The sequence below is a fragment of the Ceratotherium simum genome, chromosome 16 (genome assembly GCF_057802395.1).
Source record: "Ceratotherium simum simum isolate JZ-2026a chromosome 16, ASM5780239v1, whole genome shotgun sequence".
Classification (NCBI taxonomy): domain Eukaryota; kingdom Metazoa; phylum Chordata; class Mammalia; order Perissodactyla; family Rhinocerotidae; genus Ceratotherium; species Ceratotherium simum.
This window is the reverse complement of record NC_141915.1, coordinates 57,327,270-57,351,019: the sequence shown is the minus strand read 5'-3', so window position 1 is coordinate 57,351,019 and position 23,750 is coordinate 57,327,270. Positions and strand designations below refer to the sequence as shown.

General features: G+C 54.8%; 1 protein-coding gene across 3 annotated transcripts in view; it reads right to left on the bottom strand.

Moving 5' to 3' along the window:
- Positions 1-7,125: 7,125 nt before the first annotated feature.
- Positions 7,126-23,750, bottom strand: part of MGAT5B (alpha-1,6-mannosylglycoprotein 6-beta-N-acetylglucosaminyltransferase B) — a 78,980-nt gene continuing 62,355 nt past the window's right edge. For 2 of the 3 annotated variants that reach the window (XM_087441673.1, XM_087441676.1), the window contains exons 12-17: positions 17,699-17,854; positions 16,537-16,683; positions 16,245-16,361; positions 11,055-11,129; positions 9,632-9,888; positions 7,126-8,676 (exon numbers count right to left, since the gene is read on the bottom strand). In XM_087441673.1, the coding sequence (XP_087297799.1) occupies positions 8,478-8,676; positions 9,632-9,888; positions 11,055-11,129; positions 16,245-16,361; positions 16,537-16,683; positions 17,699-17,854 (951 nt within the window). In that variant the 3' untranslated portion in view covers positions 7,126-8,477. The remainder of the gene's footprint in view (positions 8,677-9,631; positions 9,889-11,054; positions 11,130-16,244; positions 16,362-16,536; positions 16,684-17,698; positions 17,855-23,750) is intronic. The other variant, XM_087441675.1, reaches the window with a different exon arrangement.

Here is a 23,750-nt window from a genome sequence, read left to right as displayed (position 1 = left end):
GGGTCTAAGGAGGAAAAGCCTTCCTTTGGACTAAGCTGGCTCACAGGGGCCAAGTGGTCTGAGCTTGGCATCAGTGGCTTTGTCCTGCCCCTTTGTGGAGGGCGGCCACCGGCTTGTAGGCCGTTGGTTCGCTCCCTGCTGGTGGCCACTGCTGCAGCAGCCCTGTCAGGCTTGAAGGCCCACCCCACCCCCCGGACCCTCGCCACGCTCTCTGGCTGCGTCCTTGCCTGCACGTCAAGGCCCCTGCTCCCACCTCCCCAGGCCCCATCTGCAAAGTTGGGATCAGAGGGAGGAGGGGGGACCCGCGCTGGGCACCAGAGCCAGCGTTCCATTTCGTATCAAGTTTAAAAGATGCCACTTTTAATTATGTGTAAGGGCAGTGTACCCTGAGGCTTTCTGTGGTAAATGGCTCTCAATAAATACATTCATTAAGCATTGTTAATTACTTTCCCGAGCAGTGGCTAGGGGGAGGCGGGGCCTCGCTCAGCCCGAAGTCGGCTGTCAAATCCTGGGATGAGCGGGGCTCTGATCAGGCTCGCCTGGGCCTGGGGCGGGAGAGAGCAGCCTGGGCGGAGCAGGCCGCCAAACTGCGGGAGGAAAGAAGGCCGAGGGGCGGGGGGAGGGCCTTACTGGCCAAAACACCTCCCCCTGGGCGAGACTTCACCTGCGGGCAGCCCGTCCACTGGGTGGTGAGGACTTCTGGCTTCAGCAAAGGGGGAAAGAGCAAGAATTACCACTCGCTGAACAGTGGCCGAGGTGCCTTACATGTGGATGAACCCACTCTCCGGAAAACAAAACGCAAATAAAAACCCTGATCCGCAGTGCATGCCAATTCTCACAGCATAAATACCCCCGCCACGGCCAGTTTCAAGCCACCAACAATTTAGCAACTGGCTTGTAAAATTCCTGAGAATTTAACACCCATCTCTGCAAGCCAATGCAAGCTAGCCCTAGCACTCTGGTGTGTGATGGGATTCAGAGCTTACCTGCAAGGAGCTGTGAGGGTTACTTTTATGTGTCAATTCGACCGGGCCATGGGGTGCCCAGATATTTGGTCAAATATTATTCTGGGTATGTCTGTGAGGGTGTTTTCAGATGAGATTGATTTTGAATTGGTAGACTGAAAAGCAGATGGCCCTCCCCAATGCAGGTGGGCCTTGTCTAATCAGTTGAGAACATGAATAGAACAAAAACGCTGACCCTTCCGTGAGTATGGGGGACCTCCCCTTGCCTGACTGCCTCGAGCTGGGACATCGGTCTTTTCCTGCCTTCAGACTTCAACTGAAACATTGGCTCTTCTAGGGTCTCAAGCCTGCTGACTTTTGGACTGGAACTTACACTGTTGGCTCACCTTGTTCTCAGGTCTTTGGACTCAGACTGGAACTACACCATCAGCCCTCCTGACTGCCTCCATAGTCACATGATATATGTCTCCAACCTATTGGTTCTGTTTCTCTGGAGAGCCCTAACTAATGCAGTGGTAGTCGTGGTCGCCAGAAGAGATAGACTTTGAGCAAAGCAGATTTTCCTCCATGGTGTGGGTGGGCCTCATCCAATCAGTTGAGGGCCTGAGTAGAACAAAAGACTGATCTCCCCTGAGAAAGAGAGAACTCTGCCAGCAGATGGCCTTCAGACTTGAACTGCAGCGTCAGCTCTTCCCTGGGTCTCCAGCCGGACAGTCCACCCCAGGGTTTGTACTACCCAGTCTCCACAGTCATGTGAGCCAATTCTTAATATGAATCTCTTTCTATGTGTATACACACCTGTACATGTAGATGTCTACACAGTCACACGCCACATAATGACATTTCAGTCAACAATGGACCACATACACAACAGTGGTCCCGTAAGATCAGTACCATAGAGCCCAGGTGTGTAGTAGTCTACACCACCGAGGTTTGTGCAAGTACACTCTATGATGTTCGCACAACGACGAAATCGCCTAACGAGGCATTTCTCAGAATGTATCCCCATAAAGTGACGCATGACTGTACATATATATATACGTCTATATATATATATACACATCTGTTTCTTTTGGGAACCCTGACTGATACACATGGCAAGAAAGAATTAAGGTTGGAGAATTAAAATAGTTAATCAGCTGACCTTAAAATAAGGAGATTATTCTGGATTATCCAGGAGGGCACAATGTAATCACAAAGTCCTTAAAAGTGGAAGGAGGAGGCAGGAGAACCAGTGTCAGAGGAAGAGATGGGAGAAAAACTCGACCGGCCATTGCTGGCTGTGAAGACGTAGTGGGGCCGTGAACCAAGGAATGCAGGTGGCCTCCAGGAGGACATGGATTCCCCCCAGAGCCTCCAGAAGGAACCAGCCCTGCCGACACTTTGATTTTAGCCGTGAGACCCATTTTGGACTTTGACCAAAAATAAATAAATAATAATAATAAAATAATACATTAGCGTTGTTTTACGCCCCTAAGTTTGTGGTGATTTGTTAGAGCAGCAATAGGAAATCATAGTAATCGTATTGTCTGCGCTTAACCAGATGATGGGCCAAAGCTCAGAGAAGTGAACTCCACAGGGTCGCAGCTCGTAACAGTGTCAAAGTCCGGGTTTGGGCCCAGGGCCAGCGGATTCCAAGCTCCAGGTTCTTTCTTCTGTCCCACAAGAGAAGCCATTCTTTAAATGTAGACCCCAACTTTGTCCTATTTCAGCCCAGGTCACTGGAAAGCCTTTCTTTACAAAACACCAGAAAATGAAAGAAACCACTACAAACAGCAACGTCCAGGGGAAGGCAGAGCTGAGAGGACCAAACGAATCTGGAGACTGAAAAGCAGATGGTCAGCGTGTGAGCGTGGCCGTGTGAGCGTGGCCATGCAGTTGAGAGGTGTTGCCAGGCCCTGGGACCGAGGGGCTTGGATGTTGATCCCTCTGTGGAGATAAGGGGTGTGGCCTTGGGGTTGGCATGGGGAACTGAGACTCCTAACAGACGATGGCCTCCAGCACAGGGAGACAAGGAGGCTGGTCTGCCTTCATGGAGACACTAGCTGAGCAGTTTCCAACACTGATGATAACCAAGCATCATCGGATTCAGGAAGCAGGGTGAGTCCCAGGCCCTGGACGCTGGTGCCCAAGACACAGGCACTGGATGGGAGACTTTGTACCTTCTGGGCCAAGCACCACACCAAGCCCTTGCACTGGGGGAATGTTTGTTGAATGAATGAATGAGGGGTAGAGGGGAACAAGACAGGGAAATGAGGATGTCTAAATCCAGCTTTAGACAAGCCTGGGAATTCGCAATGGGGTGGGCACAGGTGAGGGATACTAAGGGACCGAGGGGGATCTAGGGCAAAGGTATCAAGCATCCAGGAGTATCTCGTGCAATCCCAAGAAGCCCTCACATGGCCTAGCCCCCAGCCTGAAACTCCAAAAGCCAAAAGCCCAATCCTACCCCAGCCCTTGGTTCACCTGCTGGAGAAGACCCCTCCCCAGAGGGTCTCGAAGGAAGAGGCGGCCGATGGTCAAGTCTGGGCAGCCAGGGCCAACTCGGGGAGCTGACAGCTGAACCAAACGGCCTCTGTTCTGTTCGCTTCACATCCAACATAGGCGGAATCAGCTGCGCTATTTCTCCAGAATCACAAGTCTCTTGAGCCCAATATTCAAACAGATGCAGAAGTCGGGCCTGGGCTATTTTTAGCAGTCAGCGAGAAGAGATCTAAGGCTGAATCAAACAAGAGGGGTACAGTCCCAGCATCAACCTGGGAAGTCAGGCTAAACGGACTGGCCCCCTCCTGCTGTAAGCGCCAGGATGCTGGTCCCAGGTGCCCTGCGGGCTGGTGTTTAGGTGTTTGTTTGGGGGGTTGGGGAGAGAGTGGTGTGGTCCACAATCTGCCTGCGTCCCTGGGGCCGACGCTCTTTTTCCTTTGGGGCTTTAATTGAGCATGCACCACGCTTTTCTGAGAAGGGATGGACTGGGCTGTGTGCCGGGGCCAACAGCCTGGCCAGGGGGCTGTTCGGCTCGTGACTCTGAGGACACTCAGCTCAGGCCTCTGGACTGGCGGTTACCTCCCTCTTCTGTTATTATCTTTCAAGGCAGCAGAAACCTGACCCCTTCTGTATTAGTTCCTGTGGCTGCTGTAACAAATCATCATAAACCCGGTGGCTTAAAACAACAGAAATGTATTCTCTCACGGTCTGGAGGCTGGGGGTCTGAGGTCAAGGCGTCGGCAGGCCGCGCTCCCTCCGAAGGCTCGGGGAAGAATCCTTCTTTGCCTCTTCCAGCCTCTGGTGGTTGCCTGGTTCCTTGGTTTGCAGCTGCATCATTCCAATTTCTGCCTCTTTCTCCTCATGGCCTGCTCCCCCGTGTGCGTCTGTGTCAAATTTCCCTCTTCTTATAAGGACACTGGTCACTGGATTTAGTGCCCACCCTAATGCAGTAGGACTTCATCCTAACCAATTACATCAGCAAAGTCTCTCTTCAAACAAGGTCACATCCACAGGTACCAGGGTTAGGACTCTGACATATCTTTTGGGGGACACAATTCTCCCCACAACACCTTCCATCTCATTCCACCCTAGGACAACCACCCCTCAGCAGCTGCGGCTGGAGTAGGCCCTCAGGGTTTGGGGTCAGACTATCTGGTGTCCGGTCTGGGCAGAGCAAGCTGGGAGCGGCTCTTCCCAGAGCCTCACTGTCCTCACCTGCCAGGAAGGGGCGGGAAGCCTGGCCCCCTGGAGGCACCTGGGGGCAGTCCTGAGCCCTCACAGCCCAGGGCTCCGCCCGCTTCACCTCGCACCTCACACCTGGAGCCATATCTGCCTGGGCTGGTTTCCTCCTCAACCCCCGCGTGTCCTGGGACCGTTTTCCTTATTTCACAGGAGGAAATGGTGCAGAACGAGGTGAGGTCCCGCAGCGGCAGGTTGAGGTTTTGAGGGGCCTTTGAAGTCAGCCAAATGGAAGGGGGGCACCTGCGGGGCCAGGCCCTGGGAAGGCACATCCTCCCCTGCAGGCCCAGCCCCAGCTAAGAGGGTGTCTTGGTGACCAAGAGAAGAAACCAGAGTTGGGGTGACTCCCAGGCCCCGCAGAGACCACAGGAGACTCTGCCCCCTCTGCCACCCACCTGCCTCCTGGTTCTGGGGCAGAGGGCTCGTCAGCAGCCTCCAGCACTCTCTCTCCCGCCCTGGAACTCGGGATTCTGTCTTGGAGCCAGCTGGGGCCGGTTGGTGAGTTCTTTGCCCCAGGCCAGACCCAGTCTCTTCCCTCCTCATTTAGGGGCCCTGGGCTGTAGGGAGGAGCCCCTTGGGGCATGGGGGTGGGAGGGGCATGGCTTCACCTGAGGCTTCCTGTAGCTGGTCCTCAACCTGATCCCATCCCTCTGAGAGCAGTGCTGGGGGAGCAGGGAGGAGCCGTCCAGGCACGAGGCGATGTGGAAGCTGGATAGTCCACACTGGAGGTGCTTTAGAAACCCGGAGGAGTGCTTTTGAAAACCTGATGCTGGGCCGTTCTCAGAGACTTTGGCTTAATTGGTCTGGGCGCAGCCTGGGCGTGTGTGTGGGGAGGCGGGGATTGGCTAACGCCCCCCAGGTGATTCCAAAGGCTGGCAGGGGCCTCATCAGACCTGTCTCCTCACCTGTACGAGGGGAGGATGAAGCCGCCTTGCAGGGTGGAGAGGAGGCCAGGCCCTGTGGTTTCCTCCGCTATTCAGCAGTGGGTGGGAGGTGGGGGCCAGCTCCCTGCAGGCGCTGGCAGCTGGCCTTATATCCGGGCTTCCCAGGGTCCAACTTCTCTTTCTCCTGCTGCTAGCCTGCCCTCCAGCTTCTCCCTCCGCCCTGCTCCACCTCGTTAAAAGGTGAAGACAGGATTCAAAGTGAGGCTCCGATACAAAGAACTCTTAAAAGTGAACGACGAGAAAACAAACAACCGATTAAAAAACGGGCGAAAGACCTGGAGAGACACCTCACAAAGAAGATGTATAGATGGCAAGCGGGCACATGAAAAGATGCTCCACGTCTTATGTCATCAGGGACATGCAAATTAAAAATCAGTTACAAACAGGCAATATACCTGCTAGTACCCACTTGGTCTAGACCCGTGGTTTGCAAAGGGCCCTGGGCCTGCAGAAGCAGCATCACCTTATTAAAGACTCAAATTCCCAGGCCCCACCCCAGACCTGCTGAATCAGAGCCTCGGGGTTGGGCCCAGCACCCCGTTTTAATAAGATCAGCATCTGGTGCCAAACTTGGAGAACCACTGGCCTAGGACGGGGGTCTCCTCCCCGGCACTGCCGACACTTCGGGCCGGATCATTCATGCTGGTGCGGGTCGTCCTGTCACGGTGGGATGTTGACCGGCATCCCTGGCCTCTACCCCCTAGATGCCAGCAGCGTGTGCCACCCCCCAGTCGGGACAATCAAGAATATCTGCAGACAGTGCCAGTTGTCCTCGGGGGGCTGAACTGCCCCCAGTGGAGAACCGCTGGCTGGAAGGAAGCCCCTGACTGTGGAGCGCCTTGGAGGATCACATCCTGTGGGCTGGCACCATGCCAGGACGCCCCTCGACAGGGTCATCTGATCCTCACAGTAACTTGGAAATGATCACTCGCCACCTCCCCCCTTCCCGGCCCTGTCCCCAACCACACTGCTTACAAGCTGTGTGACCTTGGGCAAGTTACTTAAACTCTCAACTGTAAAATGGGGATATAACACTACCTACCCGAGCACAGAAAATGACAATCATGTGTCAAATAGCCCAGTGTCAACGCCTGGTCAATATTAGCGAGTCTTCTTATCCTGATCTGCTCAGGCTCTCATCAGAATGCATCTGTGTTCTCTGACCTCACACTGCCAGGGCCAGCGGAGGCCAGCCTGACGGGGACAGAACCGGGTACAGCCCTGCTTGGCAAGCAGGGTCCCTGGAGTCACAGTACCGGGGGCAGCCAGGAGGGGCCCATGGGTCTGCACCCACAGGCACTTCCGTCGGGCAGCCCAACACAGCACCAGCCTTGCAACCCAAGCCCGCCGTGTGCTCCGAGTGACAACGTGGAGCGGGGGCCGGGGGGCCCCAGATATCCACTCCCCCACCCCGGGCACTCACATCCCCTCTCGCCTCCAGCCCTGGACGTCCCGGGAAAAGACAAGAAACAGCACAGCTCCTCCTCTGCACCTCACATCCCAATAAAATATTTATTATTTCAAGAAATAAATCTTTAAAAAAAGAGAGAGAAAAGAGTGTCTCTATTGCTTTCCCCCGACAGGTCAGGTCCTTGGTGACCATCGAGTTTCTGTGGCCGCAGGGGCCACCCAGGTCGAGACAGGGAGGCGTCCTGCCTTCAGCCCCACCGTGGGGCTAGCCCCCTCTGCCAACTTGCAGGTCCTGGGCTGCCTCCCGGGAAGGGTGAGGGGCAGGCCTAGGTTGGGGGGGGTGGGGTCGCCCGGGGAGGGAGTGGGATTATAAAACCCAGGGAGGGGTGGCAGTGTTTCTGAAGGCCTGACTCGTTCAATCAGGCAGGGCTCTGGGGTGGAGGGGAACGGGGCGTCCTGGGGCGGGGCAGGCATGCTGCACAGAGACAGACGGTTGGATCCAGAAGGGGTTGGAGGCTGGAGGAAGTTGGAGGTAGGGACACGAACGCAGCATTGATGGGGGGGCTGGCTGGGGGCTAGTGGGCCTGGGCAGTCAGGAGCTGGGCCAGGTGTGCCATGGGGCTGAAGCTCCATCCCAAGCTGGGGGGAGGGGGAGGGTGTTCAGCACCTGTGGAGGTGCTGCCCCCAGAGTGGGGTTCCAGAGCCTGAGGCTCTGGGAACAAATCCACGGTCTGGAGTCACTGTCATGCCAGGATGGGCTTTAGGAGAAGCCCAAGGTGAAGAGAGTCGGAACAGGCAGGAGAGGAAACAATTCAACCCAGGGTCTAGGTGGTCCCTGCATCCCAATGTGCTCCCCAAGTGTAGAAGGGGGGGAGTTTGGGAAAGCGGAGGGTAGGACCAAGAGGAGGCATGAACAGGCTCCCCAGCCTGACCTGGCCCCAGTCCCGTGCTCCTTCTGCCCAAACCCCAAACAGCCCCAGAGGGACAAGGCTGACCCCTCATACCTCACTCCCCACTCCCTGGACCCTTCAGGGGGCCGTTGGGCAAGCATCGCCCCTGATCCCTCTCTCGTACATCCAGAGCCCCATCCTGGGCCCCAGAAGGACCAGGGCCCTCTCTCCCTCTGGTCCAGAATTGGCCTTGCACAAAGCAAGGGGCCTCCGACCACCAGCTCCTGCATCAGTGGGACCCTCTGGCCAACACCACATCTGCTTGGCCACGATGTTGCCATGAGCCCCCAGATGAGAAGGAGGAGCCTGCTCAGGGTGGGCACCGGGCACTCGGATGAGTTGCCCTCCCCTAACCCTGTGCACGTGTGTGCTCTGCCCACTTCCCGGCCGAGGAAGGCAGCTCCAGCGTGGAGGCATCAAGGGGAGCGCGGGTGCCGGGGCTCGGAACCTGCTGGTGCTCTCTCCTGCCAGCCGGGTGGGCACCCTCACAGACAGTCCCGGCACAAGGCCACCTGGCCCTTGCGGAAGTCCCGGCAGGGGCAGAGCCGCTGGTACTTGGTGCTGGAGCCGGCACAGCTGAAGAGCAGAGGCTCCTTCTGCAGGAAGCACTCCCGGCCGGGCTGGGCAAAGGCCGGGTACAGGTGGTTCATCTCCGACTCGGTGCTGTCACAGGGCACCTGCAGCCTGGGTGGGCACCACAGGCAGCGGTCACTCTGCGGGCAGGGCCAGGCAGGGGCTGCCTAGGCCTGACACTGCCCACTCCCCCTCCCTGGCCCATCCCCTCCTAGACCACTAGCCTGGGAAGGAGATGTTTCTAGGAGGCGCCAGGACAAACCCTGGCTGCAGTTCCTTCTCCTACCTGCTGAGAAGAGGAGAGGAGAGTGGCCAGGAGGGTGGGGCAGCAGGCTGACCCATCAGGAGGAACCCTGGGCAGCTTTCACGGCCTAGACCTAGAGGACGCCCAGACAGGCTGGGCAGGAGCTGAGGGAGGGATGGGGAAGGCAGGGACCGGGCAGGGAGCTTCCCCTGGTGGCTTGGGGCTGAGGCTTTGCCAAGAGTATGGTAGCCATACCATGGATACCTGCCTGGAAGTTCCCTTCTGGATCCTTCCTGACTCACTTTGTTAGTGCCGCGAGTCAATTCCAACCCCTAGTGACCCTGTGCACAGCAGAGTGGAACCCTGCCCGGTCTTTTTGCACCATCCTGTCATCTTCCGGCTCTATATTAAACAATAGTCAGCTGCTAACCATATGGTTTTCATGGCCAATTTTTTTGGAAGTGGGTGGCCAGGTCCTTCTTCCTAGTCTGTCTTAGTCTGGAAGCTCCGCTGAAACCTGCCCACCATGGGTGACCCTGCTCGTATTTGAAATACCGGTGGCAGAACTTCCAGCATCACAGCCACATGCAGCCACCACCCAGTATGACAACGAGCAGATGGGTGGTGTTCCCTGACCAGGAGGAACCCTGGCCACAGTGGGGAGAGTGCCGGACCTTAACCACTAGACCACCTGACTCACTGGACAGCGTTAAGTCCCCCTCACTGCTGGCAGAGCTGGGGCCAAGCAGTTATGGGAGTGAGGAGTGACAGCTGAGCTGGGCTGGGCCAGTCGAGGCAGGGGCAGGGCGGGGGCTCACTCACTTCTGGAAGGCGTCCTGGCTGTTGAGGAAGGGGAAGAAGGAGGGCTCGCAGATCAGCCCGTGGTCCAGGCAGGCGTCCGTGCAGGCCCTCCCAGCCGCGGCCAGCCAGGCCCGGAGGGAGTGCGCTGGGGGCCAGGCGCCAGGGGCCAAGCTGGTGTTTCGGGCCCACTCAAGGTGGGTGGCATTGGGGGCCAGGATGAAGGGGCTCTGCGGGGCTGGGGCCCCGGGAGGGGCAGGGCCTGGGGCTGTGCAGAAGTCCTGCCCGAAGGAAAGCAGTGTTAGAAGGGGAAATGGGACACAGATGCCGCTGGCTGACACTGGGGGGGTGGCCTTGTGATTGCAGTAATCGTAATGGCGTGGTTGCTGGGCGTTCACTCCGTGAAGGTAGCCTGCCAGGCATCACTGCATCTAGTCCTCACAGCACCCCATCAACAGGGACGAATACGTCTCCAGCTTTTTACGGGGGGTCCTGCCCAGCGCCTCACGGCTGGACGGCGGGGGCCTGTCTGCATGCTGTCCACCCTGCGCTGTCTCGCTGCTGGTCACACTTGGCTTGGGCTTCGGGGTTTCCAGCCCGGGGCCCATGCACCCTGCCCGCGGTGGGCACAGGGACGGGGCTGGCCCGAGGGGCTCTCCCTGCAGGGTCTGTGAGCTTCCTGACATCCCTACAGGTGGCTGGGAGCTGAGAGTCCCTGGTTCTGGCGCTGGCCCTGCACCACTCACTGTGACCCCAACAAGCCCTCCCTTCTCGGGGCCTCTGTAGTCCCGTCTGTCAAGCGATGGGCTCCCTCTCTCAGTCCCTAATGTTTGTGGGGCTGGGGGCAAGGTGCAGACAGAGGCCATACACTATCTGTCTCAATACCTAACAACCTAACCTGGTGCCACAACCCGCAGGCCCTGCCCCTCATTCCAGGCATCACCCAGAGACCTGGGTGATGAGCCGCGCTCTGCCCAGGCCACCTATGCACCCTTGTGGCGGCTCAGGTCCCTCGGGGGGTTCAGGACTCCTGCTCTCACAGCAGTGGGCCCCTCCCCTGGTTTCTCAGGGCAGAGCTCTTAATTTCACCCCGCAGTATCACCAACTCATCCTGGGGGTGGGGGTGGGGGTCTTCCATACTTCTCATTCACTACGTCAGTTACCAAACTTTGAAACAACTTTGTTATGAAAGTGAAAAATGAAAGTCTTTGTGTTTCCATGTTGTGACGTGGGGTTGGGGGCTCTGGAGCTGGGGGCCCAGGACTCCGAGCAGCACTGCTCTCCCTGCCCGTCTCCAACCGCTGCGGGAAAGGGGACAGGAGAGACTGCAGGAGGAGCAGGGGGTTAGTGGATGCACCACCCCGGGCACAGGCGGCTCCTCCTCTGGTCTGATGGGGTCGGGGTGGAGGCCCCCATCCCGGGGGCAGAGAGCGGGGCACCCCCCTACCTGGTGCTGGATGTAGGCGTGGATTCGCTCCAGCATCCCCTCACAGGTGTACTCGTAGGGCAGGTAGGGGTCTACCTGTGGGAGAGACAGGCAGACACATGGGGCAGGAGGAGCCCTGGACCCCCAGACCTGGCTGCCGGGGCCCAGCCATGCTCGGCACTGGGAAGGAGATCTAGGTGGCTCTCACACCACTGGGACCCGAGAGGCTGGCTCGTCCCTCCCCACCCCCATCCCAGCCGCCCTGAGCTCCATCCCCTCCTTGGCCAGGATGCCTGCTCTTCCCACATCAACCCAGTGGGTTCATCCTCCCCTCTTAGGCGACACCTCCTCCAGGAAGCAGTCCTTGAACCCCTCCCCCGACTCCTGTTACTGGACCACTTCCTCCCAGCGTAGAATTAGCACACGTCGTCATTTCTGATTTCTCCCTCGTGTCTCTCAGGTTATGAGCCCCTGAAGGGCTGGGACTATGACCTGTTCACCATTGAATCCCTGGTGCCTGGCACAGTGCCTGGTATACAGTAGGCACTCAGGAACTAGTCATGGAATGAAAAAACAACCCAGCTCTGCTTGTATCCTGCCCAAGATGTGGAATGTTCACGTGAAGGGACACAGGGGCATCTCCCAGTCGGATGGAATGAGATGACATTTGTAAAGCTTCCTGCCCAGGCCAGGCACCTGGGAACCACACAAGATGCGGACCCCCAGACAGAGGCCACATACCGTCCGTTTAAACATCTAACAGCTACAAAGCAGCCCATGCTGGGGGTGCATGGGAGTGGACGGATTGAGTAGGTGGGGCCCGTGGGGAAAGGAGGATAGGGAGAAGAGGTGACAGAGGGGGTATCCACCTCCCGTGAGAGGGCACCCCACCTCCTCTCCACTCTTCTCACCTGACCCCCCCACCATTAACGCCCACAGGCCCAGCACACACCATCCTGGGGGGATCTGTCAGCAGGATGGGCAGGAGGCAGGAGAGGGGCGACAAAGGGACACGCGGATGACCCATCCCAGACTCAGAGGAAGGTCTGTTTTGGCCTCCGACCTCCCCACTCCCCGACAGCTGTGTGTGTTGGCACCACACCCAGCCCAGCCCGTCTCCTATTTATGCCATTTTCCTGCCAGCAGCTCTAGAAATCGGGAGTTTTAGCCCAAGAAGTGAAATCTTATAGTCCTGCCCAAGTCCACATCCCTCCTTCTCCCTCAACAGAGATGGGCAGTGTCAGAGGTCCACTTGGGCCACACTGGGTTCTGCTTCCCGTAGACCCCACTTTGAAGGGCTGGAGGCCCACCCTGGGCCCTCTGGCCAAGGGGACATCCCGACACTCAAGCTGAGGGTCCCAGGGAAGCAGCAGCCGCTGCTCCCCTTCAAGCTGGTCTGGGCCACCAGAACTGATTCTGGGGACAAGACCCCACCGATCTGACCTTGTCCCCGGTTCTGACTTCACCCGCACTGTGAGCAGGTATTCTTTTTTTTTTTTTTTTTTAAGATTTTATTTATTTATTTTTTCCCCCCAAAGCCCCAGTAGATAGTTGTATGTCACAGCTGCACATCCTTCTAGTTGCTGTATGTGGGACTCGGCCTCAGGATGGACGGAGAAGTGGTGCCTCGGTGCGCGCCCGGGATCCGAACCCAGGCCACCAGCATCAGAGCGCGCGCACTTAACCACCAAGCCACGGGGCCGGCCCTGAGCAGGTATTCTTAATCCGGGGGCAGTTCTGGATTCCCAGGTCCGGCATCCAGCCACCACTTCACAGCCTGTCACCCGGCACAGCCTTTCCAGCCCTGAGCTCTACACGGCCCAGTTCCAACCAGCTCTCGGTCCCAAGGCAATGGCCCGTGAAGTCCCCGGCAGCCAGGGTGTCTCTCGGGGACAAGCCTTCAAGCCTTGCTTATAAATAAAATCCCCTAGAGAAGAGACTTCCCTCGAAATGTCACGCTGTCTGCTCCACGGCAACCACCCCCCACCGGAGTTGTTCCCCCTCGTGGTCTGAAGCCGTGTCACTCGGTAATTCAAAGGCCCCTGTGCGAGGGGAGCATTCTCAGCCAGCCACGTCCCACCTGCCGCGAATCTCTCGCCGGGGAGCCGGCCTGCCTGGAAATTACCCCCATTAGGTCTAATTACAGGTCTGCGCGCGGCAATCGGTCTCGACAGAATGACAGGTGCTGGGCCTGCCAGGACGGCTGGCCTGCGGGGAGCGAGCGGGGGAGGCTGGCGCTGGTGTCGCCTTCTCCTGTCTCCAACGGCCTCGCCATGGGGGGAGGGTTGCCAACGGGCAAACCCACCGAGGCCCAAAGGAGATGCAAAGGGCCCCCCTCCGGGGTTGGGGACAGCTGGGGTGGGTGCCCGTCTCTCTCACCTCCTCCTCCTCACCTCTCCCCACTCCTGGCCTTCCCTCCCCCTCTCCCAGTGAGAGGCCCATGACTTGCAGAACAAGCTGTGTCCCCTGATGGTGGCCCTCATTCGCTCTCTCAGCTGCTGTCAGCTGCCCCTAAATCAGTTTTCTAAAATAGGATTATCAGAAGTGCCCAGGTGCTTGTTTAATGCAGATTCCAAGGCCACACCCTGTCCTTTTAAATCAGACGGCCTGGAGGGCCCAGGAATCTGCATTTGAAACACCTCCAGGTGATTCTTGGGTTGGGGTAAAGCGTCCGGGAGGAAGGCGGGCCCACAACGGGTGGGGCTGGTTTGGGGTCCAGCTTGGTGGACCTGCGACACCCTGGGCCCTTGACTCTCCTCTTATTGCAAGTTTTAATTAACTAATTAACGAAATTAGATGTTCACGTAGAAAAAAATCAAAAGGAAAACCAATGAAAAGTAAGCTTTCTTTCCACCCCAGACACCCAGCCCCTTCCCCAGGGCAGCCCCTGTTACCAATTTCTTGTGTGTCCAGCCAGAAATAATGCACAGGTGGATGAGCACATCCATGTGCACAGCAGCCCACCCCCAACACACCCCGCGTCTCATCCTGCGGATGGGAACGTGCTCTCCACAGGGCTGGGCATCTTGCTCACTCAGCTTAGCCGTATATCTTGGAGGTCAGGCCAGACCTGAGCTGGGGGGGATGGGCAGAAGCCTTCCCCGGCCCCCTTCCACTCCCCTGCCCTCCTGGGATGGAAGTCTTGAAGGACTGCTTTTGCAAGGGGAGGAGAGAAGGGGCAGGAGGAGAGTGGGGGGTAGCGGTCCCCGCCAGGGCAGCTTCCCACAGCGCCCTCCCCCACACCATCTGCCGTGTGGGGGCCTTCGGGAGGCAGTGTCCACCTGGGAGGCAGAGGGCAGAGGCAGAGGGTGGTGCCACTGCTCGGGGCTAGGTGGTCAGTCTCCACCAATGGCTTCTCTCTTCTGCACGAAGGTCCCCTGAGGAGCCCCCCACCTAAGGCTGTCTCTGGCTTGCTCAGCCTGAGAAGGGGTAGGCCAGAGTGTCGAGAGCTGGCACCCCCAGGTGCAGCCCTCAGCCAGCCACGGATGGAGTTGGGGGATAAACACCCCGGTTTCCTCCCTTCTTGGGCAGGACAATCTGGGATGTGATCTACCCCACCTCTCAGGGGTCCCTACCGGCATGGAGCGTCAGGTGCCCGTGCCCCCTGTCTCACTGTCACTCCAGGACCTTCCTTCCCGGGATTACCTCCCAAATAAACTACCTGGTTTACATCCCTGCCTCGGGGTCACCTCCTGCTGGAACCCAGTCTAAGATGGTCCTTGACCTGGAGGAACCACAGCAGAGGAGGTGATGTACTTAAGCCGATTCTGAAGGGGGGAGCGGAGGGCTCTCCCCACCGCTGATGGAGGGTCCAGGGGTTCAGCCTCTTTGCAGGTCAACCTGGCGGCGTCCGTTACAACTAAGGATGGGCGTGGGCTACGACACAGCAATGTCCTCCTTGGTGCTTTCACTGGAGAAACACTCACACTCAGACAGAGGGAGGGAAGGACGAGGGTGTGATCAGGAGAGGAACGGAGGGGGTGGGGTGGGTAGGGATTTTCTGGGGCCGTTGCTGAGGGGGAGCTAAGGCTGGGGGTCCCGAGATGGAGTGACTCATAGAGGGAATGCAGGGGGGTGCGAACACAATGCAACCCTGCCTCAGGGTGAGGATAGCCTTGCAGGGCTCCAGGCCAGGAGCTAGCCCCCCAGGGGAGGTGCATCCCTGCTGGCCTCTGCCTTGAGCACGGCAGTGCCCCCAGCTCCCGGGGAAGCAGCCCGCCGGGCAGCCCTGCGTCCTCTCTGGGCAGGGCTGTCCCTTGCTGAAGGAACACGTCCTTCATGGCCCTGCCCCACCAAGTCTAACTTTCTGTAGTTCTGCCCCGGACCCACAAGTTCGTCCCTAGCAGCACACCCTCCCAGGGAGGGCACGCTCGGGGACCGCGGTACTGCACAGGGAAGGGGACACCGGGCAGGCGTGGTTCTTTTCGCTCAGCCTGGTGTCTGAGCTGCAGCAAGAGGAGGCTCCAGAGGGATCACGGGGAGCAGAGCCCCCTTCGCCTGACCCTCCCCCAGGTGAAGGGACCGGAAGAAGACAAGGAGCTGTCAAAGCCACGAAGGGGCCCACCGAGGAGATAAGCGGCACACGCCCCTCCTGACTCACCGCCCCCGACACGTGTGCAGCCACACACTCCAACACTCACACTCACTGAAGGAAACCCTGGAGGCTCTACCCTCTTGCTACTCAAAGGGTGGCCCCTGGGCCAGTGCCCCCGGCACCACCCCAGACCTCGTTAGAAATGCAGAGTTTCAGCCCTGCCCCAGACATGCTGAATCCAAACCTGTGTTTAACAAGATCCCAGATGATCTGTATGACGTCATAGTTTGAGATGTGCTGCTACCAGGCCACAGACCCACACCGACATCAGAGTTCAAAGAACCTCCACGCATTCATCCTGAAACATTTACTCAGCACCTAACTCGTGCTAGGAATGCTCACAGGGCCTGGCCCCCAAAGGCACTCAGTAAATGATTCTGGACCCAGGGCTGCCATGTAAGGTTGTGCATGTTGCTCATTGCACAAAGGCACTGTTCCCCCCTGTCCCCCGACACACACACACACACTCACCCCCAAGTTGGTGAGTGGGTGCCCATGCTCAAATTTGCCAACCCAGGCTTGTGAGTCTGAATTCACCATGAGGGGCATCTTTTTCTAACTCTAGCAAAGGCCCACAGCATGGGCTGGTGGCAGTCCTGACTGGATCTGAGGCTCACCTGGGTTCTCATGATGGCCTTGATGGCTGCTTCAAACTCCTCTGAGTTGTTGTAGTCGACGGTCCACACGTGGGGCTTGCCAATGAAGTTCTCTGCATAGGGATGCTGGGAGAACACCTGGGGGGCAGAGAGGCGGCTTCTCCCAGCGCCAGCCGGGCCAGGCCGGGCCAGGGGAGGGCCCTCGCCCATTGTCCCATCTCTCCCCTACCCTATGCCTCAGTCTCCCTCCTCCAGGAAATGCAGGGTCCCCAGCTCAGACCCTCGACATGGGGCCAGGGTCCTTCCCACTCACCTCTCTGGAGGTGGGCTTGCCTCGGAAGAACTCGTGGTTGAGGGAGCTGTGGGGCGGGCTGAAGCGGGACTGCAGGAAGACACAGCCGTTGGCGATGGCCTCCAGGGGGGCGGGGCCCTCGTAGGGGAAGCCGAACCCTATGAAGAGCTGACGGAGCCAGGCGGCCCAATGGTCAGGAAGGTGAGGCACGACAGCCCAGGAGCCCCAGGGGGGAGGCTGGGGTTGGGATTGTACAGGAGGCAGCTGGGGCAGTAAAGAGCCCAGCCCAGCTGTGTACTCTAGGCCTTGGAGGTCCGATTAGGTGATATCAATGGCCTCTTCCTGCTCTAACAGGGGAAAAGAGATGAGCGAGGGTCTCAAGCTTAGAAGGCTTCAGACCCACACCTACAGCTGACCTCAAAGGACTGTTACTCACTCTTCCAAAAAACATTTATTCAGCACCTAATTTGGGGTAAGAATGCTCACAGGGCTGGCCCTTGGAAGGTGCTCAATAAATGATTCTAAATTCAGGGTTGCTGTGTAAGGTTGTTCAGGTTGCTCACTGCACAAAGATACCCTGCCCCCCAACACATACATACACACACATATACATCCAAGAAGCCTGAGGAAAGAAGCTATCATGAGATCAGCAGAGGGCCTGAAAGCTGGCCGGAGACCCTTTGGCCTCAGCTGACACTTTAGGGCCCAAGAGTAGGATTGTGCTCACTGTGCCAGCCACTGCTCCAGAGACTTTCAGAAGCAGTCAGTCAGAACTAACAGCCCAATGGAACTCCAGCCAGGACCCCCCTCAGCCTGCCCTACCACCCCCTCAGTGCTCTGAAAGCCAGGCCTGACCTGGAGTCTGCTGGGCTGGACTGGTGCTGAGGGGGGACAGGTGGGCAGCTTGACTCTTCTTCCTCAACACTGGGCCTCAGGGCCTCCTGGCCCCGCCCAGGCCCCTTCACTGTGGGGCCTCCCCTGCCTGATGGGCACCCCCATCTCTGCCCCTGGCTCTGACCAGCCCCCAGGAGGCCTGGACATGAGGCTCAGGGCAGCAGAGCACGCTGGGCGGTGTCCACACGTGGAAGGGGCCATGAGCGACGGTGGCAGGCGTGGCGAGCATGTAGGGGCAACCCCCGTGGCATGTCCGGCCGGGCTGGGGGAGGAGGGGGGCGGGGCTCACTTTGGCCTTGCGCAGCAGCTGCTGGAACTCGGGCTGCGGCAAGAGGCCGTGGTTCTTCACGAAGGCCGGGACCTCGGGGGGCCGCTGGCTCTCGTAGTACACAGTGCCGTGGATCTCCATGTACTTGTTCAGGATGCCCAGGAACTTCTCCTTCCCCTGGAAGAGGAGGAGGAGACGGGAGCCTCGCCCAGCCGCAGAACAGAGCCAGCCCAAGAGCCAGCCCTGGTCTGGAAGTCAGAAAACGTGCGGCCACTCTCAGCTCGGCCATTAACCAGCCGTGTGACCCTGGGCACGGTCCCTCTCCTCTCTGGTGCTCGATTTCCTAATCTGTGAGTTGTGGAGGCTGGACTAGACCAGAGGCTTCAGGGCTATTTTTAGCCATGGAAGTGTTTCCTTCCAAAGGAACCCTACGAGGACCAACATTTAAATGCGTCCACGTGGAGCTGCTTGGCCTCCCCTGAACCCCTGACGACCTCCAAGGACCTCTGGGGAGGCGTGGAGCTCTCTGGAGCCCAGATCATCCACCTACCCATCCCTCATCCATCCATCCCTCCACCCTTCCCTCTATTCATCTCTGCTTCCCTCCCTCCACCCACCTACCCCCCCACCTAGCCCTCCAACCACCCATCCACCTACCCATCCCTCCCCCTCCCCCCATCCCCCATCTGTCCATCCATGCAGCACGTATTGACTGGGCACCTGCTATGTGTTGGCACTGAGCTCGGTGCTGAGAACGCAGCAGGGACAAGACAGAGCACTTGTCCTCATGGAGGACCCCCGTGTGTGAAAACCACCCCCAAACTAGCAAAGGCTCAGCCCCTCCAGACCCAAGAGTCCCAAATCCAGGCTCTGCTTCCCCTCCAGCCCATGGGGACTGGAAACAGGCCCAGCCTGCAGGGGAAGGGGACCAAGGGAGGCAGAGCATAGGTAAATGGCTAACCCTCAGCCCCTGGGCACCCGTCTGACCCTGGGGCCGGGGCCCTGAGTGGGGAGCTGCGTCAGTGTAGGACTCAGTGGGGATAAGCATGTGATCTGCTGCTGGGTTCTGCTTCTTGGGGCTGTTGGAGGCTCGTAGAAGAGACGAAAGGGTAAACTGAGGGGAAAGTAGCTTCGAGATCACGGAGAAGGGTGGACAGGGAAGGGGCTCCTTTCAGGGAGGGCGAGTTCCCAGCAGGCCAATGGGTCAGAGAAAAAGAACCCATGGTTCTCCCGCGTCCTGCTGGCTAGCCACGAGGCCAGAGAGCAAGGAGCTGCAGCCCAGTTGTAGCGTGTAAACACAGCTCTTGAAGGATGTTATCAATGGACCTCAGAATAGCTGTTAACGATTCACATTTTGAAACTCAAAGTGTATAAGTTTTTCATAAGGAGCCTTCCACTCCGGGGACTGGCACACCAGGCAATGCGGATGGGCCCTGCCTCTGAGAACAACCAGGAACCAGCGGAAATGTAAACTCTCCTGTGAAGGCCTGAGAGTCTAACAAAGAGTGAAGAATTACAAGGCCGAGATCCAGGAGAAGAAGGAAAAGAGATTGTCGAGGCCAGTGTTGGGGTCGGCTTTCCCCCTGGGGCCACCTGCTGATTCCAGGGGCAGCATCTAAGTGACCGAGCAGAACTTCTAGTCACCTTGCACAGCTGGGGACAAGTCAGAGTTCAGGGCCTGCCAAGTAGGGGGAGCCCTGACAGCAAATCCACACTTTGGGTGGGAACTCTCAGGAATTACAGTCTGGAAGAAAGGGTAGACTGGAACCAGGGCAGCCCTTGTTGAGGCTGAATCCATTTTAAATCATCTCAATCACTATCATTGATTAAGGTGATCTGGGATTGCTAGGGCCCCCAGCCACAAGCCAGGAGTAAAAGTAAATCCTCTCTGGAAGAAGATAGCATCATCCTTGAGCTCAAATTATTTCTATAATTTTTCATATTCATTTTCCAGAACTTCCAAAAGAAGAAAAAGGAACCAATGAAATACCAATCAAAACCCCAGCAGGCTTTTTTGTAGAAATTGACAAGCTAATTCTAAAACTCATCTGGAAATGCAAAGGACCGAGAATAGACAAAATGACTTTGAAAAAGAAAAAGATGTGTGCAGACTCATATTACCTGATTTTAAGACTTATTATAATGCTACAGTGATCAAGACAGCGTGACATTGGCAGCAAGATAGATCAATAGAACAGAACAGAGAGTCCAGAAATAGACCACGTGTACGGTCAATTGATTTTTGACAAAGGTGCAAAGACGTTTCAGTGGAGGAAAGATGGTCTTTCCAATAAATGATCATGAAACATTGGGTATCCATACGCAAAAAAAAAAAAAAAAAAAAAAGGAAAAGAAAAAGAACTTCAATTCATACTTCATATCATATTATAAAAGTGAATTCAGAGTGGATCATAGACTTAAATGTAAAACCTAAAACTGTAAAACTTATAGAAGAAAACATAGGAGAAAAATGTTTCTGACCTTGGGTTAGACAAAGATTTCTTGGATACACCAAAAGCATAATCCATAAAAGAAAACATTGGACTTCATTAAAATAAAGAACTTTTGCTCTTTGAAAGGTGCTGTTAAGAGAAAGACAAGCCACAGACTGGGAGAAAATATTTACAAAGTATGTATTTGATAAAGAACCTACATCCAGAATATGTAAAGAGCTCTAACAACTTAATAATAAGAAAATAAACAACTAATTTATTAAATGGGCAAAATTTTTGAAAAGGCACAGCACCAAAAAAGATATATGGAAGATAAATAAGCACACAAAAATATCTTTAACATTGTTAGGGATGTTAAGGGACTTACAAATTAAAACCACAATAAGATACCATTACAAGTCTGTTAGAATGGCTACAATGAAAAAGACTGACTATGCCAACTATTGCCGAATTTGTAAAGGAACTGGAGGGGCCGGCCCAGGGGTCGCAGTTAAGTTCTCACGTTCCGCTTTGGCGGCCCAGGTTCGCCGGTTTGGATCCTGGGCGCGGACCTACTCACTGCTCATCAAGCCATGCTGAGGTGGCGCCCCACATAGAGGAGCCACAGCTCTACAACTATGATACACAACTATGTACTGGGGCTTTGGGGAGAAAAAAGAAAGAGAGGAAGATTGGCAACAGATGTTAGCACAGGGCCAATCTGCCTCAAAAAAAAGAAAGAAACTGAAACTCATATGTTGCTGGTAGGGTTGTAAAATGGTACAACCAATTTTCTTAAAATATACAATATGACCCAGCCATTCCATTCCTAGATATTTACCCAGGAGGAAGGAGAGCATATGTCCACACAAAGACTTGTACATGAATGTCCATAACAGCTTTATTTGTGATAGCCAATGCTGGAAACAACTCAAATGTCCATTAACAGATGAATGGATAAACCAAGGGAGGTAGAGCCAGACAATGGAATACTACTCAGCAATGAAAAGGAATGAACTATTGACACATGCAACAACACAGATGAATCTCAAAATAATTATACTCAGCGAGAAAATCCAGACAAAAATGAGTATATACCATATGATTCCATTTATGTAAAATTATAGAAAATGAAAACTAATCTATAGTGACAAAAAGCAGATCATGGGTTGCCTAGAGAGGAGGAAGAGAGGAGATATGGGAGAGGGGATGGAAAAGGGAAGAAGGAAACATCTAGGCGAGGTGGATGTGTTCACTATCTTGATTGTGGTGATGGTTTCACAGCTATATACGTATGTCAAAACTTATAAAGTTATACATTTTAAACATGCTTAGTATAATGCATCTCAATTATACCCAATAAAACTATTAAAAGTAGATTTTTTTTTTTTTGCTGAGGAAGATTGTCCCTGAGCTAACATCCGTTGCCAATCTTCCTCTTTTTGCCGGTAGAAGATTGTTGCTGAGCCTACATCTATGCCAAGCTTCCTCTACTTTGTACATGGGATGCCACCACAGTGTGGCTTTATGAGCAGTGTGTAAGTCTGCACCTGAGATCCTAACCTGCGAACCCCAGGCCGCCAAAACAGAGCACACGAACTTCACCACCACACCACCAGGCCAGCCCCTAAAAGTAGATTTTTAAATTAGAAAATTTAAATACCTTTGGTTAATAAAAATCAAGTACTTGAGGAGACAAGGCTATATGATCGAGGGAGCCAGCAGTGGCCTAGTAGTTAAGTTCACGTGCTCTGCTTCAGTGGCCTGGGGTTCGTGGGTTCGGATCCCAGGCACAGACCTACACACAGCTCATCAAGCCATGCTGTGGCCGCATCCCACATACAAAATAGAGGAGGATTGGCACAGATGTTAGCTCAGGGCCAATCTTCCTCAGCAAAGAAAAAAAAAAAGACTATATGATCGAAACTCAAGAGAAACAGACAATAAAAACAGGCCCATAGGAGATCTAGATGCTGGCGTTACCAGAAACAGACTTTAAGATAAAAATGCTGAACATAGCCAAGGAAACATAAGATAAGATTTGAAACCAAATGGAAATGCTAGAAATAAAAAACATAATGGCTGAAATTAAAAACTAAATGGATGAATTTAACAGCAGATCAAACACAGTTGAAGAGAGAATTCATTCAGTGAAAGAACAAAAGAAAATATCCAGAATGAAGCACAGAGAAACTAAAGTGTGGAAATTACAGAAAAGAGACAAAGGGATACAGCAAAGATCTAATGGATGCAGAAAGGAACGGAGAGATTGGGCAGAAGCAGTATTCAGAGACAACAGCTGGGAGTTTTCTAAAACTAGTGAAAGATCAAACCACAGATTCAAAAAAGTTGTACAAACTCCACGTAGGATAAATCAAAAGAAAACCACACCAAGGCATGTCACAGTAAACTACTGAATACCAAACAAACAGCCTTCTTTACAGCAGGCAAAGAAAAGAAAATTACCTTTAAAGGAACAAAAAGACGCACACCGACTCCTCAACAGAAACCACAGGAGCCAGAGACAAGCTAGAATTTTGTACACAGTAGACGCCTCCCCTAAGGCGTTTGTAGAGAATCAGAAACAGAGCAGACAGACCGAGGTTGTTCTTTATGTAGAAGGATAACGATCCCACGTGGAAGCTCAGAGACGTAAGAAGGAAGACAGGGCAGTAAAAAGGACAAATGTGGCTAAATGTAAACAGATACTGACTCTATAAAACAATAATAATAATATATTGTGAGGTTTAAAACATACCCCACAGAGCCAGCCCTGGTGGTCTAGTGGTTAAGACTTGCTGCTCTCACCCGCGCAGCCCGGGTTCGTCCCGGTCAGGGAACCACATCACCCGTCTGTTGGTTGTCATACTGTGGCGGCTGTGTGTTGCTGTGACGCTGAAAGCTATGCTGTTATTTCAAATAGCAGCAGGGTCACTCATGGTGGACAGGTTTCGCGGAGCTTCCAGACTAGACAGACTAGGAAGAAGGACCTGGCCACTCACTGCCGAAAAAATTGGCCACGAAAACCCTATGAATAGCAGTGCAGCATTGCCTGAGACAGCGCCGGAAGGTGAGAGGATGGCGAGAAAAGACGGGGCAGGGTTCCGCTCTGCTGTGCACAGGGTCACGAGGAGATGGAATCCCCTGGACATTACCAATAACAACAACGTATATAAAGAGAATTAAAATACAATGAGAGGGTATAAATTGGGGGGATGAAGTTATAGCATTTTAAGTTCTTTTATTACCCAAAAAAAGGTAAAAGTATTGATTTATACTAGACTTTAAGTCATGGATGAATGTTATAATCTTTAGAATAGCCACTAAAGAATATAAGAGAATATAATTAGTCAGCTAACAGGGAGTAGATTTAAAAATATATACCAGTGTAGAAGAAGGTAAGAAACGAGAGGAAAAAGAACATAGAACAGGTAAGAAAAAGAAATAGAAATCAACTAGTAAGATGGTAGATTCAAAGCCAAATATATCAGTAATCACACTAAATGTAAAAGGACTACATATTATAAAACTGAATGATGCTCAAGGAAATAAAACCAAATCAAGGATGTAAACTGTGAAGAAAATGCTGCCGACCCCCCAACTAACTTCCTAACCCCATTACCAGAGGCGGCTACTATTAA